The sequence below is a fragment of the Durotheca rogersii genome, assembly GCF_024521655.1.
Source record: "Durotheca rogersii strain YMJ 92031201 chromosome Unknown GGS23scaffold_8, whole genome shotgun sequence".
Lineage (NCBI taxonomy): Eukaryota > Fungi > Ascomycota > Sordariomycetes > Xylariales > Xylariaceae > Durotheca > Durotheca rogersii.
Window position 1 is genome coordinate 1,414,758 of NW_026251239.1, and position 16,537 is coordinate 1,431,294.

The 16,537-nt window shown below is 41.3% G+C and overlaps 4 protein-coding genes across 4 annotated transcripts; all 4 read right to left on the reverse strand.

The window, feature by feature from the left end:
* Positions 1-1,579: 1,579 nt before the first annotated feature.
* Positions 1,580-2,532, reverse strand: GGS23DRAFT_522023 (uncharacterized protein). The gene is made up of 3 exons (XM_051514656.1): positions 2,265-2,532; positions 2,065-2,208; positions 1,580-2,007 (listed from the first exon to the last, which is right to left on the reverse strand). The coding sequence occupies exons 1-3, from the start codon at positions 2,331-2,333 to the stop codon at positions 1,768-1,770; spliced, it is 453 nt and encodes a 150-aa protein (XP_051372644.1). The 5' UTR covers positions 2,334-2,532; the 3' UTR covers positions 1,580-1,767.
* Positions 2,533-3,336: 804 nt separating this feature from the next.
* GGS23DRAFT_620820 (uncharacterized protein) lies at positions 3,337-4,315 on the reverse strand. The gene has a single exon (XM_051521130.1). It carries the CDS (start codon positions 4,139-4,141, stop codon positions 3,365-3,367), a length of 777 nt encoding a protein of 258 aa, XP_051372645.1. The 5' UTR covers positions 4,142-4,315; the 3' UTR covers positions 3,337-3,364.
* Positions 4,316-13,838: 9,523 nt separating this feature from the next.
* Positions 13,839-15,243, reverse strand: GGS23DRAFT_566040 (ser/Thr protein phosphatase family protein). The gene has a single exon (XM_051516249.1). It carries the CDS (start codon positions 14,901-14,903, stop codon positions 13,878-13,880), a length of 1,026 nt encoding a protein of 341 aa, XP_051372646.1. The 5' UTR covers positions 14,904-15,243; the 3' UTR covers positions 13,839-13,877.
* Positions 15,244-15,834: 591 nt separating this feature from the next.
* On the reverse strand, positions 15,835-16,517 carry GGS23DRAFT_604872 (uncharacterized protein; the record flags this gene model as incomplete). Its single annotated transcript, XM_051519669.1, has 3 exons — positions 15,835-16,241; positions 16,310-16,370; positions 16,416-16,517. The coding sequence occupies 3 exons, from the start codon at positions 16,515-16,517 to the stop codon at positions 15,835-15,837; spliced, it is 570 nt and encodes a 189-aa protein (XP_051372647.1).
* Between the last annotated feature and the right edge of the window lie 20 nt (positions 16,518-16,537).

Sequence of the window (16,537 nt, forward strand, 5' to 3'; positions counted from 1 at the left end):
CTCGCGCGTGCTCTCGCACACGTAGCTCCTACCGATAGCTACGTGACAGATGTCAAATTCCAATGGAGACATCTAAAGTCCGTTATTCAACGCCATTGGAAGGTATCTAGAAGCCCTGCGTTCTTAGTGTCCACCATAATTGTGTTACCTTTCACGTGGCTATTATTCTAAAAAGAGTACCAAACATGGGGACATTAGGATCGGAGACAAAGGCGATATATATTTATAGATCATCCCCCATGCTTTTAGGGCCCTCTCTTTGTTCTAGTACGAACCTAGCTATTGTCCCCGGTATCAATAACTACTTGAGGGTTCCCCGGCCATCCGCCCGCCATTGCCTACATCCATAACTATTGTATATTGTAGAAGAAAAAATCATGGCAACTACTATGTTGGTTTATTTCCTATTCTTAGCTTTTGCGAAGCAAGGTGTCATGTCGATACTCGCTTCCAGGTAAGAGGCACTCATGCAAAACACTACCCAAGGCGTTTAAGCTGACCTTTATTAACTAAGAGATCTACGTATAAATCCGTGAAGTTCGCACTATAGAAGGGACTAAAAACCCAGGATGGAATACAGATTGGAATGGGCAAGCGTAAACACATAAAGCTGGTCGGTTTATAGGCTACTACAACCAGCAAACGGCCGTCTCCTCCAGCAATGCCCACGCCGCGAGATAACTCACGATCGCTGCCACCACCTCGCCGCGGGCGCACCCTACTGCCGGTAGACCGTGTGGCCCGTCGTATCCGGGTCAGTAACTGTCACGCTCTGCCATCACGCGACGGTGACGCCTGCGCGGCGTGAGCATGCAGCTCTGGCCCCAAGCCCTGGGGAATCCGATCCGAGCCGAAGTACTCCGCGCCTTATGATATTAAGAGGAACTTTAACGGAGCCTCGACGACGACGGGTGGTGCGATGAATTTTGGAATCTCTGATTGCGGCAACAGGATCACCCCGTTCATGATTACTACGTGGATCTTATTCGGGGAGAGCTCGGTGTGCCTCGTTAAGCCGACGGCGCCTCTATTCGAGGGATCGACCTGGTCTAGAGAAATGGTGTGATAGCTACACCTCATTTTAGGGCTAAGGACGGCCTAGCTAAACGGGTAACGACCATGTTTGGTAGACGAGTCGGCGTATTATAATGGGCTCCCAGTCGGCGGTATGGGGGCGTTGGCCAAGACGAGGATGCCGCTGGCCGACTACCGTAGCAACATCGTGGGCACGGAGTTCGAAAATAGAGGGGGGATCTCCTAGTAAATTTGCCGGTGAATGTACGAGGCTTTTTTCGTAGAAGGGGGAGAGGGGTAGTTACTGTTCGATGTAGGCACATTCGGAGCTTGGGGGAAGCAACTGGGAGGATCACCACCAGGCCATTAGGGTGTAATATGGCAATTGAGAGTGAAAATGGATCACTGAATGCATGCAGTCCAACCGGAAGGACTCCGGGTACTTAGTGAGCGGGCTAGACTCACCTTGCGTTGAAGGCCCCCGGCCTACAGGTCAAAGACTACCGAAAACGACTTGGACACATTATAGCTTTGACTCCGCGGGAACGGAGCAAGAGTATAGAAGTCTGCTGCGAGGCTTCGCTGGAGGAACACGTCATGTATTTGGCAGCGCTGCGCGGTAACATCACTCTGCCCTGTGACCCTCCTATTTTGTTAACCGAATATCGGTGACGTAGCGCAGTATATAGTATTAGGCATAGAGAGATATTGGCGGAAAGAAATCTTGAAAGCATGGCCTGCAGAACTTGGGGTTTAAGTGCCAGAAATAATTCTCTCACACTCCTTTTTAAGCGCCATGTTGAACATATCCCAACCTTTTGAAGGTCCTTTTCGTGCGCTCGATCCTTCGGGGACCATGGCCGTTAGGGGGCCCCTGAAAACTTCAGTTTGAATAAACGTAGTACCTCCCGGGTTCTCTTCGCTAGGTGTGAACCTGACAGAAAAGAGGCCGAATAACGACCCTTCCCAAACGAAATACTCAGTGCAGTTGTCCTACACGACTTATTAGCATGGAGCTCGTGGGCCGGAGCAAGGGTTGATGCAACTCACCATTACTATTGGGTGAAACACCATTCCATGCATGGAAACTCTGAGGCTGTCGCCTGTGTCAATTTCGGACAGATTCTTGCCCGAGTCGACGGGCTCGATAGTCCATGCTTCTTGCCACTCCTTATATCGGGGAAAATCCAAGAACTAATACCGAGCATTTAGTAACGGTGGGCTATGTATGGTCGGACATTTGCACCCACAACAGACCGAACAGTCGCTGGCGGCGCGGCTATTTCGATTTGGCAAGGCACAGAGAAGGCTTGGCCCATGATTTCGAGAAAAACGTTGGTGAATGCCTAAGATACTTGGTGTATTTTTTATATACCTACGTCGATGTGCGCCGTCGCTAGACATGGTAAGATGGCGAGCCTCGGGGTTGCTGTCATCGCCAAGTGTCCGGGTTTCTATTTTCAGCCAACAAGACCACGCTGAAGGCGGTCCAAGGATCAACCAAAGAAAGAAGATAAATATATAGAGTGGAGCGGCTATAAATCTCGAATGGGCCAAAATTGTTGGCCCCTTGGCGCGGGCTGGTGCCGACGAGACCGAGGTGGCCGAAGCTTACCTATTTGAGTACGGAGATGAATTACACCGCGCCGCCTGACTCTATTGACCCTTGTGAACATTCGCAATTTCAATCCCCGCCGAACTACTCCTCGCTCGCTATCGGTTATTTGATGAACTCTTTGCTATGTTGATGATGACGGTAGGAGAGTCGCCATTTCGACCTACTATGAATTATTTTAGATACGCCCTTTTAACTTTAATGCTGAAAATAGGGTTAAACGTAACAAATCTAGGCACTTTAAGTGAAATGGCAATTCGTAGTCTACACAGGGGGATGTGGTGTGTGTGACGGCGGTGTTTCTTTAGTTGGTTATTGCAGGCTTCCCGTAATCAAACACCTAGGCCAAGGTCTTGCTGCTCGACAATAAGCAAAGTCGGCTAACCTATGGCTTTAACCCAACTGCCTGCCTAGAAATAGTCTGTTGTAGGTTATATCGATGTGCCTAGTACCGCGTAGTCCTAATAACTGTATGAGACCCTCCTCTGCAGGCCATCGCGAACGTTGGTGGACAAGAAAACCGCAGGTGCCCTAAGGATCATAAACGTGGTGGGTATATCGTATATAGGGAGAGGTGCTGGTCTAAAACGAAAACGCCCGCTAGGTATATAGATAACAAAGGTAGAGACCTGAGTCTCCAAACCCGACTTCAAACACGTCTATCAAGTAATATACAGGCATCTAGCCCACCCCACAACAGTAAACCCCCCCACCCTCAGTTTCTAATCACCGTCCTCAATACGTGATTGTCGCGACCTTATCCAGGTACTTATCCTCGGCAGCGCCCTCGTCGGGCAGGAGGATAATGTTCTCCGCGATCCAGCGGCCGGCGTCCTCGCGAGAGATGGTGTAGCCGACGGCGGCGGACTCGCGGCGGGGGCCACCTGGCGCGCGGGGGTCCTCGACGCCGACGCGGACGGGGCGGTCGGTGGCGCCGTCGACGAGCAGGCTGGGGCGCACGACGGTGAAGCGCTCGCCGCTGGCCGCGAGCGCGTCCTCCATCGCGCGCTTGTCGGCGTGGGGCGTGCGCAGCAGCACGTGGTACAGCGGGGCGAGGGCGAGCGGCACGTCGCGGCCGGCGCGCGACAGGCCCGTCGTGCTGCAGACGACGACGCGCGGCCTGCCGGCCGCCGGCGGCCCGCTCGCGTCCGCGCCCGACCGCAGCGCCGCGAGCGCTCCCAGCAGCGCCTGCATCCCCCGCTGGCACACCTCCGGGTCGTCGAGCAGCTTCCACGACAGCGTCGGCTTCCCGCCGATCGTGCTCACGACCGCGTCGACCAGCGCGCCGCTGCCGTCGTCCTTCCGCAGACACCGCGACACCGCGGCGACGTCGTGCGCGTTGCCCTCGACCACCCGCAGGTTGGGATTCGAGGCCGGCGGCAGGACCGCGGTCAGCTTCGACGGCGTCCGGCACAGGGCGATGCACTTGTGGCCGGCGGCGAGGGTGTGCCGGAGGGCGGAGAGGCCGACGCCGGTGCTGGCACCAAAGAATGCCACTGTCTTCTGCGTCATGTTGCTATTATCGATGATGCTGATGTGGCGCCCCCGCGACTATTTCCTAGTGTCTTGTCGTCTTGTATTGTATTTTCGGGGGTTTCCTCTGTGTAGCTATTCGAGAGGTCCTTTAAGTATTATAACACCCTTCGTTACCGTGTCAATATTGGGCCTTCCAAAAAATGGCAGCCTAGACTTACCATTTTATAGAGCCCGAGGGAACCCTCGTTAAGTACCTACATTTTAGCAGGGCATACATATGTACTTATTGAGGTTTATTATATACACGTACCTACGTACTAAGAACTATTAATGAAAAAAAAGAATCTTGAATTATAAATAGTTTATATTACAAACTAGTAGATTGGAAAAAAGTATCTATTAATTTAAATATAGTAACTAATTATATTAATAAATGTTAAAAATTTTTAAATTTTTTTTAAAGTATTTTATTGCTGAAAATTATTTATATATAAATAAAAATAAAAGTTTTAAATTTGTAAAAAGATAATATATAAAGAGATATATTAACTTGCTTAATTTATTTAATCTTTTATTAGAGAGATTTTTTTTAAATTAGTATTGAACAGGAGCAGCGTAGGCACGCTGACGGAGGCACGAAACAAGGACTATCCAACTGCTAACAACTGGCCCAGTGCCGATCAACCCAAGATCACAGCTGTTAACAGCTGTAATCGGTTGATCGGCCAGCTGAAAACGGCAGCTAGGAAAGGAGGATGGCTAGAAAGGCATGGCAAGAAACGAGTGAATGGCTATAGATCGTGATGTCTACAGGTCTAAGTCTGGCTGATGAAAATATGAGTGCGCGACCCATATAAATACACATCGAAAAGGCTACGTGGCCTAGATCCACCGCACCACTACAGTATTTAGTTATTAAGTATTATTTTAATTACTGTTACGTAGCTGGCGAGAGCTAAGCTTAGGTTAATAGGTTATTCGTAAAGAGAGTAATAGAATGAGGATAAGAAGGTATATATTAACTAACTAGAAAAGAAGGAAAGCTATTAGAGAGTATAAAGCGATCTATAGGTATATATAGTAATACTTAGCTAGCTTAGGTAAGCTAGGTAGTTCCTATTAGGGGTATATACCTACGTAATATACCCCCTAGTTAAGCTTACGATAGTAAGGTTAATTATAGTCCTTTGCTTACGATAATAGCCTAAGGGGTTATTCCTTAGTCTCGCTATACCTCGTTAAGGTTAATCGATTATTAGGTACCTTATTTCGGGCTCCCTTATGTCCCCTTATCCGTATATATTCCGGTTTATTACTAATAGTATTTTCTCTTAAGTTATATACTCTTCGTACCTCCTATTTAATACTCTATAGTTTATTATAAATGAAAATAATTACTCGTATAATTATTCGTATAATTATTCGCTTTCGATTAAGCGGTAGTTAGCTATATAGGTAATATAGTAATAGTAATAATAGTATCTCTAGTATTAATACTAAGATTTAATTTCCTTTATTACTATCGCGCGCGCTCGCGCGCGTTACCTATGCTAACCGATTCTACCGTTTTTCCTACGAAGGCGGTTAAGTATAAATATATCTAAGATTTCTCGCTCTCGAATTAAGCGTACCTCTTTCTTTTCCTTTCTTTCCTAGGTTATTTATTATAGGTATATACCCCTAACTATAATTAAGTAATTCCATTAATTACGCGATCGTAAGCTAATATAACTAATAAAACTTCGTTAATTTATTATCGTAAGGTAAGTTCGCTTTTTTTATAGTTTACGTAAAGCGTAGCTCGCGTATTATACGAATCGTAATATACTTTTATTAAGCGACCGTAGGATAATAGCCTAGCTTATTACGGTAAGGGTTATTATTTACGATTAATATATTATTCTTAATATTAAAATATCCTAGGATAATAAAACGACCGTTAGTTATTTTATATTAATAGGTAAGAGATTATTCGAAATAATCCGTTTATTACTTATTCGTTATTTACCGGTAATAATATAATACCGTAATTAACGATCTCTTAATATATCTAATACTTAAAAGCTTCGTAAGATAGTATTAACGTTCCAAGGTACCGTAGCCTCGTTAGAGTAAAAGATATTCGGCCTTTCCGCCGCGAGCTCCTAACCTATCTCCCGTATTCGTACGGGGGATAGCGTTAGAGCTTCGGCCGGTAGCCTTACTCGCCGCGGAGGGGTACCTTTTACTCTCGGGTCCGGGGCCTTAGTTATCGCTTAGTTTCTTAAGGATCCCTTTATCGACGAAAGTAACGTCGATATAATCGTACCTAGCGCCTTAGTATAGCGTACCTAAGCCTTAGTTACTCGCGTCCCTTAAGGTACCGTATCCCGAGTTATTAAGGTCTTTACTAACGAATCCTTTAAGGAAGAGTCCTCCGAGGAAGACTTCTTCTCCTTATACGAAGGAGTAATCGAAGAAGGCGACCGCCCGGCTATATTAATTATTCGTAAGATTTTCTCGCGTAAAACCCGAGCTTAAACTTACGTATATTAAGTTACGTTCTTTAATAATATCGCCGTTACTCGCGTAACCTAAGCGATCGTTATTATTATTATACCGACCCGTAATAATATCGTAAAACGAGGATAGGAACGAGGCCGTAACGCTTCCTCGGTTCCCGGAGCTACTACCGCTCCCGCTACTCCCTCTAGCCCGGCCGTTCCGGCGGTTCCGTTTAATATCCCCGTCGCGGCGGCCGTTTCCGCTTTTACTACCGTCGCTTTAGGAACTACTTCGGTTACTTATAATCGAAAGTACGAAGCTCGCCGTATAGTTCCTTACTTAAGTTACGTACGTAATACGGCCTAGAATAAGTTTATTAAAAAATACTTCGATTCTTTTTAAAGTACCGATTATTACTACCGCTACTTATTTAGTTACGCTTACGTACCTCTATAGGTATTCTTATTTCCGTACGTCGAAATCTAAAGCTAATATTATATAAGGCCGACGCTTTAATCTTACCGGTTACTTACTTTATCGTCGCTCGTATCGAGGGTTCTATCGATATATAAGCCTTATTCGGCGTTATTTAATACTCGCTAACGTTATTTATAAGCCCTTAAGCTCGTTACGATAATAAAAGAACTCTTAATCCTTTATTAGGATAGGAAGTAAATACCCGCGGTCCTTAAAACCGTAAAGTCGTAACGAAGCGTAACTAACTCCGGTTAGTTTACCTAATTAAGCGTAAGTCCTTCGGCTACCGGATTATCGACCGTTCTTATCGTATCCGCCCTTAGCTTTATACTTATTAGTCCTTTTATTACTTTAGCCGGCGTAAGTAACGCTTCCGCTAGCTTATCGACCGTAATACCTAACGTAGCCTCGCTTATTATCGCCTCCGAATAAAAGTTAAATATAGAAATAAAAGACGTTAGAGGAAAAGAAGGAGAAGAGGAAACTTCCGAGGACGAAGAGTAATTTTCTAAGGAAGTAATATTTAAGATCGCTCGCGCTTACGCGTTTATTTCTTTCGAATAATACCTATACGAAGTACTATATCGATAAGCCGACCGCTTATACGAGGAGATTATCGAATACTAAAACGAACCCGCCGGTACTCGTACTTTCCGTTAATCCGGCCTTACTTATTATTCCCGTAGTTAAGTTCTTTATCTTAAAGTAGCCTTCCTATATTAAGATCTAAGAATAATACGAATTCGGTATTTAGCGGTAAGAAGAGCTATTTCTATATAGCGGTAGTACTTTATATCTATATATTAATTAGTTAAGGAAAGAATTTACGTACCGTTAGTACTTACGGCGATTCTTTAAGTATTATTATAATTATTTCTCCGCGAGCGTTCTATAGGTTAAGTAATACTCTAAAGTACTCGAACGATTAACGTAATAAAGCTTTCGTAAGTCCGTTTATTAATATTTAATTAATAAAGAGGTAGATTACTTTAAAGGTATCCTTTTAATACTCTTAGCGTAGCTATATATTCTATATATCTATATAACGTAACCTAGTATTAATCCTTTCTTTTTCCCTTATTACTAGTTTTATCGTTTACTAGTTATCGCTATATACCCTCTAAGGTTCTCCTAGCTTTAGGGTAATATCCCTAAAGAAACGTTTAAGAGCTATTATTTCCTTAGCTATATACTTTAATACGAGTAGTTTAGCTTTAGTCGTCGATATCGATATTATATCCTAACGAACGGCTCTCTATATAATCGGACCTTTAAATAAGGATATTACGTATCCCTAAGACGACTTTCTTAACTTAGAATCGTTTATAAACGAAGCGTTACTATTAATTAAAAGTACCTAAGCGTTATTATTCTTATCCCTATACCTTATACTAAGGAAGTAAGTAGTATATAGGTATCTAATCGTTTAATTAACCGCTTTAAAGTATTAAGGTCTTAGATTAATTAGGAAATAGGATAGTTAGGACGTTACGAAAGCGACGTTTAGGCGTATTATAATTACGCTATAAAGTAATAACCCTACTTTCTTCTGGTATTTCTTAATTTATTATTTCGAAGTAACGTTTATATACTTTACTAGCTCGGTAATTAATAGTAATATTATCAGAAACTAATTATTATCCGCTAGTTTAAAGCGTTTAGTAATCTTCTCGATATAAGCGTCGTATATTAAGGTTATAGTTCGTACTTTACGATTACGTATTACCTTAATCCCTAAATATTACTTTACCGGTTTAAGCTCTTTCGTTTTATAGGTATCCTTTAACCCCTAAGTTATCTTTTATACCATCGCTTTTAAGCTTTTATAGTTTATAACTAATATATCGTTTACGTATATTAATACGAAGACTTCTCGTCCTTTTATATAGAATAAGTACGGCTCCTCTAGAGAGCTCTGGAGTCCTAGGCGGTTAAAGGTACTCTTAATCTCCTTAAACTAAAGTAGGGGTAAATCTTTAAATCCGTATACTATTCTTATAGCGAGGGCGTATTTTTCCTTTTCCTTAAACCCGTTTAATAATTCTATAGGTATAAGGTCGCTTTCCGGTCTTACTACGTTAAAGAACGCGTTTTTAATGTTATACTAATTAACTTCGAGGTCGAATTAAGTTACGATAGTTATTATTATACGGAACGATTTTACTACTAACGTAGTTACGTAAGTACTTTCGAATAACTCTTTAGGCTATAAATTTCCTCGCGCTATTAAGCGCGACTTATAGGTAATAAGGAAATTATCTTCGTCGAATTTATAATCGAAAACCTATATTAATAAAATTAGCTTTATTTTTATCCGTTTACGATTAATAATACGCTATATTTTAATACGTAGGAAGGCCTTAATCTTAGATCTAGCGTTTTCTTTAAATCGCTCTCTTAATGAATACTTATCTAAGTCCTTTTATATCTTTAGCGGTTTAAGTAAATCGTCGCGGTAAATTCTTATTTTACCCGGCGATACGCTTAATCGCTCGGCCTTCGTTTAATTAACGGCTATTACGAAAACTAAGTATAGCGTAATATACTTATCGTAGCTCTTTACTTATTATTCTTTTAATTAATTAAGCTAGAAGGTTATTATAAAATCGAACTAGCGATTTCTTAGGAGGTTATTCTTAGCCGTTAAGTTACCCGATATTACGTAAACTCTAATACTTAAGCTACTTATTACTTCATTCCTTTCCGGGCTTTTTCCTTTTTTCCTTTTATTATAACGGATAATAAAAGGATAGACCTTTTTTTTACGTTACTTACGCTAAGTAGTTTACGGGAATAGGTTATATTACTCCTCTTCTTCGGAGGAAGTACGAGTTTCTTTAGTTAATTATTCTAGAGGCTATTCCCGAGTATTTATTCCGTCGGCGAAATATATTCGCCGCTCCGGACTTTCGGTACTTTTACTAATAGCCGTACCTAATTTTAATTATTCTATATTCCTTATCGGAGTATTCTTACTTCCCGTAGCTTCCGCGGATACGACTAAAGTAAGTCTTAAACTCGGGAGCCCGTGGGATATATCCGCTTCTTCGTTTAATTTCTCCTAGGTTTCCGCTTCGAGTTATTTTTATATCTCCTATTCGATTAATTCGAATAATTTTATTAGCTCTTACGGTTACTCGTCTTTAAACCTAGCCGTTTCGTATTTTAAATTATCGGAATCTATCTTTAGTTCTTCTTCTAGAGGCTACCCCTTTCCCGAGCTAGGACCGGCGGACTAAGTCGTATTTAAATCCTCGTTACCCGAAGTAAGCTCGCCCCTCCTGAAGGGAATTAACTTATTACTTAGCTCTCGATTAAATAATATAAGCGAATCCTATAGGTTTAATACTTCGATAATTAATTAAGTAACGTTATTACTTATACGTATCGAGAGATTTATTCGATTAATCTTTTCCCGTTCGAGTTACTAAGCTTTTAACTTATTTATCTAGCTATAAAACGTTTCTTCGTTAAAGACTATATCCTTAATTAGGATTACTCTACCTAGCTTAGGAATTTAAATTCGGTATAGGTTATTAGTATAATATCCTATTAAATATCCGATATAAACTCGTAGGTTTACTTTAAACCTTCTCTTATTAAGATCCTAAGTACGCTTTCTTATTAAGGGATACGCGCGATACCCGTATATATAAATACCGTTTTAATCCGGTCGTAGGTCGCTTATTAACTCCCTTATTACCTCTAGAATATATTATCTAAAGTACTACTTAAATTAAGTATTTAAAAGCTCGTAAGGTATACGAAGATTATAAGCTTAGCTAGGGCTAATATTAATTAAATATACCGCGGCTTTAACGGTTTCCGGCTATAGTTTTTCTAGTAACCTTACTTTAATCCTTATCTTAATCGACTTAACGATAATAATCTATCTAGCTCTCTTACCCCTACCGGTTAACTCCTTAGTATTAACCGGCGGAAGTTCGAGATTAATGCCCTCTTTTACTATCTAGATCTTATATCCGGACATACCTTTAATACTTATTACTAAGCGTTCGTTATCGTAACGTATCTTATAAATTAAGAATCGGAATTACTTCCGAACCTATCTTTTAAAGAGTCGAAGAATTCTTATTACTAATAAACCTTACTTACTTTCTAGGGTCTTAACCTATAACATTCCGTTAAATTTATTCTTAATTACGATAAGCTACTTAAACCCGTCGTAACCTTCCGGGTAGTTAAATAAATCCTAATATACCTTTTAAAAAGAACGTAGCAAGCGATATATTAATAAACGGCGCGAGATTACTCTCTTACCTATCGCTTAACTATAATACTCGTACTTAATTATAGGTATACCGTTAATCTTAACGTTCCGGGCGTTTTTAACGAAGGCTTTAAGCGCCTTAAAACTAAGATACCTTATTCGCTAGTACTAAAATGCCTCGGAGTCTTCTCTTGGTTTAATAATATCTCTCGATCTTTTCCACCGGACGTTTCTCTCCGGGAAATAAGATATTACTACGATCGACGTTACGTTACGTAAAATACTCGATGGTATTATAAATAATATTACGGGTAAGACTTACGAATAAGAAAAGAACTATTTAAATTCGAAAAAGACTAGGTTAAAGCGTCGCTCTAGCTTCCTTACTATGGTACTTTTTTCGAAGGTTCCATTCCTTAAAGTATAATCTAAATCGTAAAACTAAATACCTATACTACGAAGTTTCGCTTTAAAGATAATATTAACGTAAAAATCTTTAATAAGTACGACGTCCTTAAGCTTTAGATTAAAGGTAGGCTTACCGGATTAATCCAAGATATACTTCTCGATAATCCTACGACCCGTATTAATAATAAGAAAGCTCGTAATACTAGCTTCGACCGTTTATCCGTCTCTAGCGGGAACGAATAATCCCTTTACTAAAAGATTACGATTATTAATAAGGTAAATTACTCTATAGTTATCGAAGACGGTACTTTCCGATAATAAATATCGGACTAGGTTTATAATAAAGTAGATCCTAATTTAAGTAGATAAGTATATAGTACGTAAGTCGATTATTATTACGTTAATATTAACTAGCTAAGTAATAGCGTTATTTCCTCTTCCGTTTCCGAAGCGATTATTAGGTATATTATTTACGGGAACGTCTTATCCTTAGCGGTTAATCTAATTTCGGAGCTTAGCGTATTTAAGTAAGTCGTATTTAGCCTTAATTTTTCGCATAATATTAGCCGGAATCGGCTTTAGGTTACGTATAATTTAATTAATAACGGACTTCTATAGGATTCTATAAAAGCGAGCTACTTATAAGTATAATTTACCTCTAGATTTATAAGGGTATTCGTAGCTCGTTAGTTTTCCTTAGCCGCTATTATTAGTTAATTTCGTTCCTAAAGTCGGTCCTTAGTAAGCTATTACGAAAATTCTATAACCTAATTTACCTTTTTACTTATTCTCGGTAACGAAAGCGCTAAATACGATGCCTAATTACTTAAGGATCTTTAGTTATTCGCTAAATCTATTAGCTTTAATAAAAGCGATTAATATCCGTATAGCTTAGTCGATTACGATCTTAACCCTAACTACTTCGAGGAAATCCTTTGCTCCTATAACGCCCTTAATCTCGTTAATATAATAAGCGCGAGCGTAAAGGAAAGCGTATTACCATATAGCATAAAATTACTCGGGATTATAAGTACCTACCTTTACTCTCTAGAGTACCTTACGATATTCTCGTTTAATAAGCGTCTTAATAACGGCTTCGGTAGAAGCGATTTACTTACGGAAGATCTTTACGAGGTTTTAAATAATCGGATCGAGATCTAGGAACTATATTTCCATATTAGCTACCTTAAAAAAGCCTATAGAAACGGAAGCGAGAATCTAGCCATAGAAAACCCTATGCTACTTATTAGTAGCTATAACCTAAGCCTCGATCGTTATTTACTAGGAAACGAACTTATTATACGCTACCGTTTATTACTCTCGAGTTCGTACCTTAAGCCTTAGTAGTTAATCTCCTCGGTCTTCGGTTAAGATCGACGCCTATTCGTAGACGGCTTTCTTATAGTTTTCTTTAAGAAGTTCGTTCTCTTAAGTAATATACTCCTTAAAAGTACCTACTACGACTTAAGTAACGTTAAACTTAGCTCTATCTAAATTAACGTCTTTCTAGATACCGAATTAAGTAGCTATCGACTTAAGCGTTAGGAACTAACGTAGCTACTTATCGTAAGCTCGTAAGTAAACGTTAACTAGAATTTTATCCAGGGAGAATTCGGACGTATTAATCGTTATAGCGAAATAAATAAGCGACTATCTAAAGCTAAACGCGAGAGTAAAGTACCGGTATAGAAAGGAAAAGGGAGTATAATCGTAAGATCTAAGAAATAAATAAATATATTACTTACTTACGCTAGAATAACCTAAGTAATAATAACTCCTTAGAAGTACCCCGGGCTTATAACTATTACGTAATTAACGAAAGCTAAGCTTAAGTTAATAGGTTATTCGTAAAAAAAGTAATAAAATAAGGATAAGAAGGTATATATTAACTAACTAGAAAAAAAGGAAAGCTACTAGAGAATATAGAGCGATCTATAGGTACATATAGTAGTACTCAGCTAACTTAAGTAAGCTAGGTGGTTCCCACTAGGGGTGCATGCCTACGTAACAATTACTTTAACGACTTTATATTATTAGTAGAATTTTTCCTACTACTCGCAGAGAAGATTATATTACTCTTCTCTATTCTTCTACTACTATTACGTTATCGTCGTTTTAGAGATAGTTTCTTAACTTTGGTTTAGTTCACGTCTAGAGCGCGCTCCCTTTTTACTATAGTATCGTTTCCGGTGTATTAACCCGCTTCCTAGTAGCTACCTTAGGTAGTTCTAACTCCACAAGCCAAGGCAGCTGAATAGGCATGTCCTCATCACCCTTGACTGATGCGTTCACAAATAACGTCTGCTTTCCTGCCTCTGGCACCGTCCTATCGCCGTAGCAGTAACTCGCACCGCAAAACTTCTGTTCAGCATATTTCCTAACCTTCTCCTCCTTCCTCTTTGCATCCTCAGGTGTGTCGAATTTGCCCCTTTGCAACGTGTTGAGCTGTTCAATGACAAAAGACCTACTATTATCGATGTCAGTCAGGTGCGAAGGTTTCTCGCTGAGCGTCTCTCTCCACGTAACCATCCTCGCCCCCCAACCTTCATGAATGTGACCGAAACAGTGTATTCGCGGCTTCACTTTGGCCGCAGCCGTGAAGAGATCCGGGCATCCTGCTCGCTCCCGAGAGTTTGTTCGATCTAAGATACCCCGTGGTGGCCCATGAGTGATCATAATGTCGGTTCCTTCTTTGATGCTGAATGTGTGGCCCTCGCATGGACGGTACTGAAAACCCCAATCTCCCAATGACGGCGTGTATGGGCTTGCGTAAATAGCCAGCGTGGCGCCATTTTGTAGACCGATTCGATGTATGCCTTCGTCGAGAAGATAGATGCCGTCCTTTTTCGCATCCAATAACAGGCATCTTGCCTCTTCATATTGTCCATAGAATTTTGCTACAAGCTCTGGTTCCAATCGCGGTCTTGCTTCTTCAACCTTCTTTCTAAAGCTCAAGGTATCGAGCGTAAAATCGTGGTTGCCGGCGATGACAAGCTTCAAAGGGGCTTTGATAGCGCGCAAGAGCTCGAGAGTCGCGCGGAACTCATCGAGCTTCGACTCCTCAGTCAAATCTCCGCAGTGGATGGCAACATCTGCGGGTTGGCTAGGGATCTTCCCTGCGAGGCTCATGCCGTGTGTGTCGGATAAAATCAGGATTTTTGTCTTGACGAAGGATTCCACTCCAGAGGTCTGCATCATGACTAAAGACAAGTCTCTGCTTAGTCTAGAGATTAGGATGGCAGACTAAATAGGACACGATCGTAGAAATGATTTCTAATGTTTTGAGATCTGTAAAAGGCCGTTCGGTGTAAGGAAGTGTTGTTTTCGGGAACGACCTTGTAAAGAGCCAGTAGCTGATGCCGGTGAAGATTGATGAAGTATTAGAGGAAGATTAGGCCTGTCACCTAATTATGAGGGTTGAGGTTCAATCGTAAGTCGTAGGATCCCACCACTTGTTAAATTATGTCACTGTGAAATGTGATGATGCGGGTTGCGCGCGAAGGTGGCAAGCGGACGTAGGTAGGAAGAGTAGATTGGCTGAATGTTTAAAAGGAAATCTAAAGTACGGAACGACTAAATATATAAGCTACCCTACACCTTTTTAGGCTACCCCTTCGCGGACCACCTAAATTAAATATTACTTAGTAATAATTGTGTTAATTATTAAAGTTATTTATATTATTCATATTAATTAAACCTTTTTAAAAAAGGTGTTATGATTATAATATAGTTTTTCATTTAAACTTTTCTATTTTTAGATATTTTAATAACATTTTTATATATTTAAATACCTTTTCTATTACGGTTTTCAGGGCTATTCGTTAAGTCAAAGCTATACATTAACAATTTAAAGCTTTACGAAAAGAAAAAGAAGAAAAAGTACACTTTATAAGCTGTACCTATAACTACTAACCTTATTACTTTACTAGCGCTAGGAGCGGGATTACGTACCAAGCTCTCGTGTTAACCAAGACTCTACTATTAAGCGTAGTCTATAATATTCTCGTTACTTATTTTGTTTTATAAAAATCAATATAGATTCGTGGCGCACGCCGAAAAGGAGGCAGCGGTGAGAATTATACGATGATTGATTGTAGTTTATAATTTTTATATATGATATATAGAAAAATTACAGCTGCAAAGCAGCAGCGCTATCCCGCTCGCCCAAAACGGCGACAGCAGCTAGTTGACCCAACCCTGGTAGACACGCCTCCGCTGCCCCAATCACACACTCCAGTTCTTGACTGTCTAGCTCCGGAAGATGTTGACCTGCTTTCACCACCTCCAACAACCACAAGAAGTCGAGAACGTCACCATCACCTCCTCGATCAACCACCGTCATGGCCCTCAGCCTCAGGAGATCCGACCTTGACGCGACAGAACCCTCGTAAAAAGGTTCCGTCGCGTGAATCCGCTCGACGCATCCCAACTCGCCGCCGATCTCGAGGAGATCGACTCTGACTTTGAATCCTTGGGGCGCATCAAACGAGATCTTGCCGTCGGTCTCGAGACTGAAGCTGGGGGCGCCGGCCGCTACTGCGGCGGTGATGTCGACAGGTTGGCATCTGAAGACCGGGACGGGGAGGGCAAAGGTGAGGACTTACTCGCCTCCAGGATGTCAATGATCGGGCCTGGAGGGGCCGCAACATCCACGTCCTCAGTCTTCTAGACTGAGGAGTGGGCAATACTGGCCGCACCGCCAACTAGTACTAGCTGACGACGACGATCGGGCCTGACAAGACGGGTGATTGCGCGAAAGCATTCGATGAGTGCTTCGCGGATTGGCGAGGGGATGGTGGCGCGTCTGGGCATCTTGTGGTTGTTTCGAAGGT

Excerpts from the sequence above, each read along its gene's own strand:
- GGS23DRAFT_522023 (XM_051514656.1), bottom strand. The coding sequence starts at position 2,333 with ATGGGCCAAGCCTTCTCTGTGCCTTGCCAAATCGAAATAGCCGCGCCG. Across the intron at positions 2,209-2,264 it reads CAGCGACTGTTCGGTCTGTT|TTCTTGGATTTTCCCCGATA; the intron begins GTGGGTGCAAAT and ends GCTCGGTATTAG. Across the intron at positions 2,008-2,064 it reads TGTTTCACCCAATAGTAATG|GACAACTGCACTGAGTATTT; the intron begins GTGAGTTGCATC and ends TAAGTCGTGTAG.
- GGS23DRAFT_620820 (XM_051521130.1), bottom strand. The coding sequence starts at position 4,141 with ATGACGCAGAAGACAGTGGCATTCTTTGGTGCCAGCACCGGCGTCGGC.
- GGS23DRAFT_566040 (XM_051516249.1), bottom strand. The coding sequence starts at position 14,903 with ATGATGCAGACCTCTGGAGTGGAATCCTTCGTCAAGACAAAAATCCTG.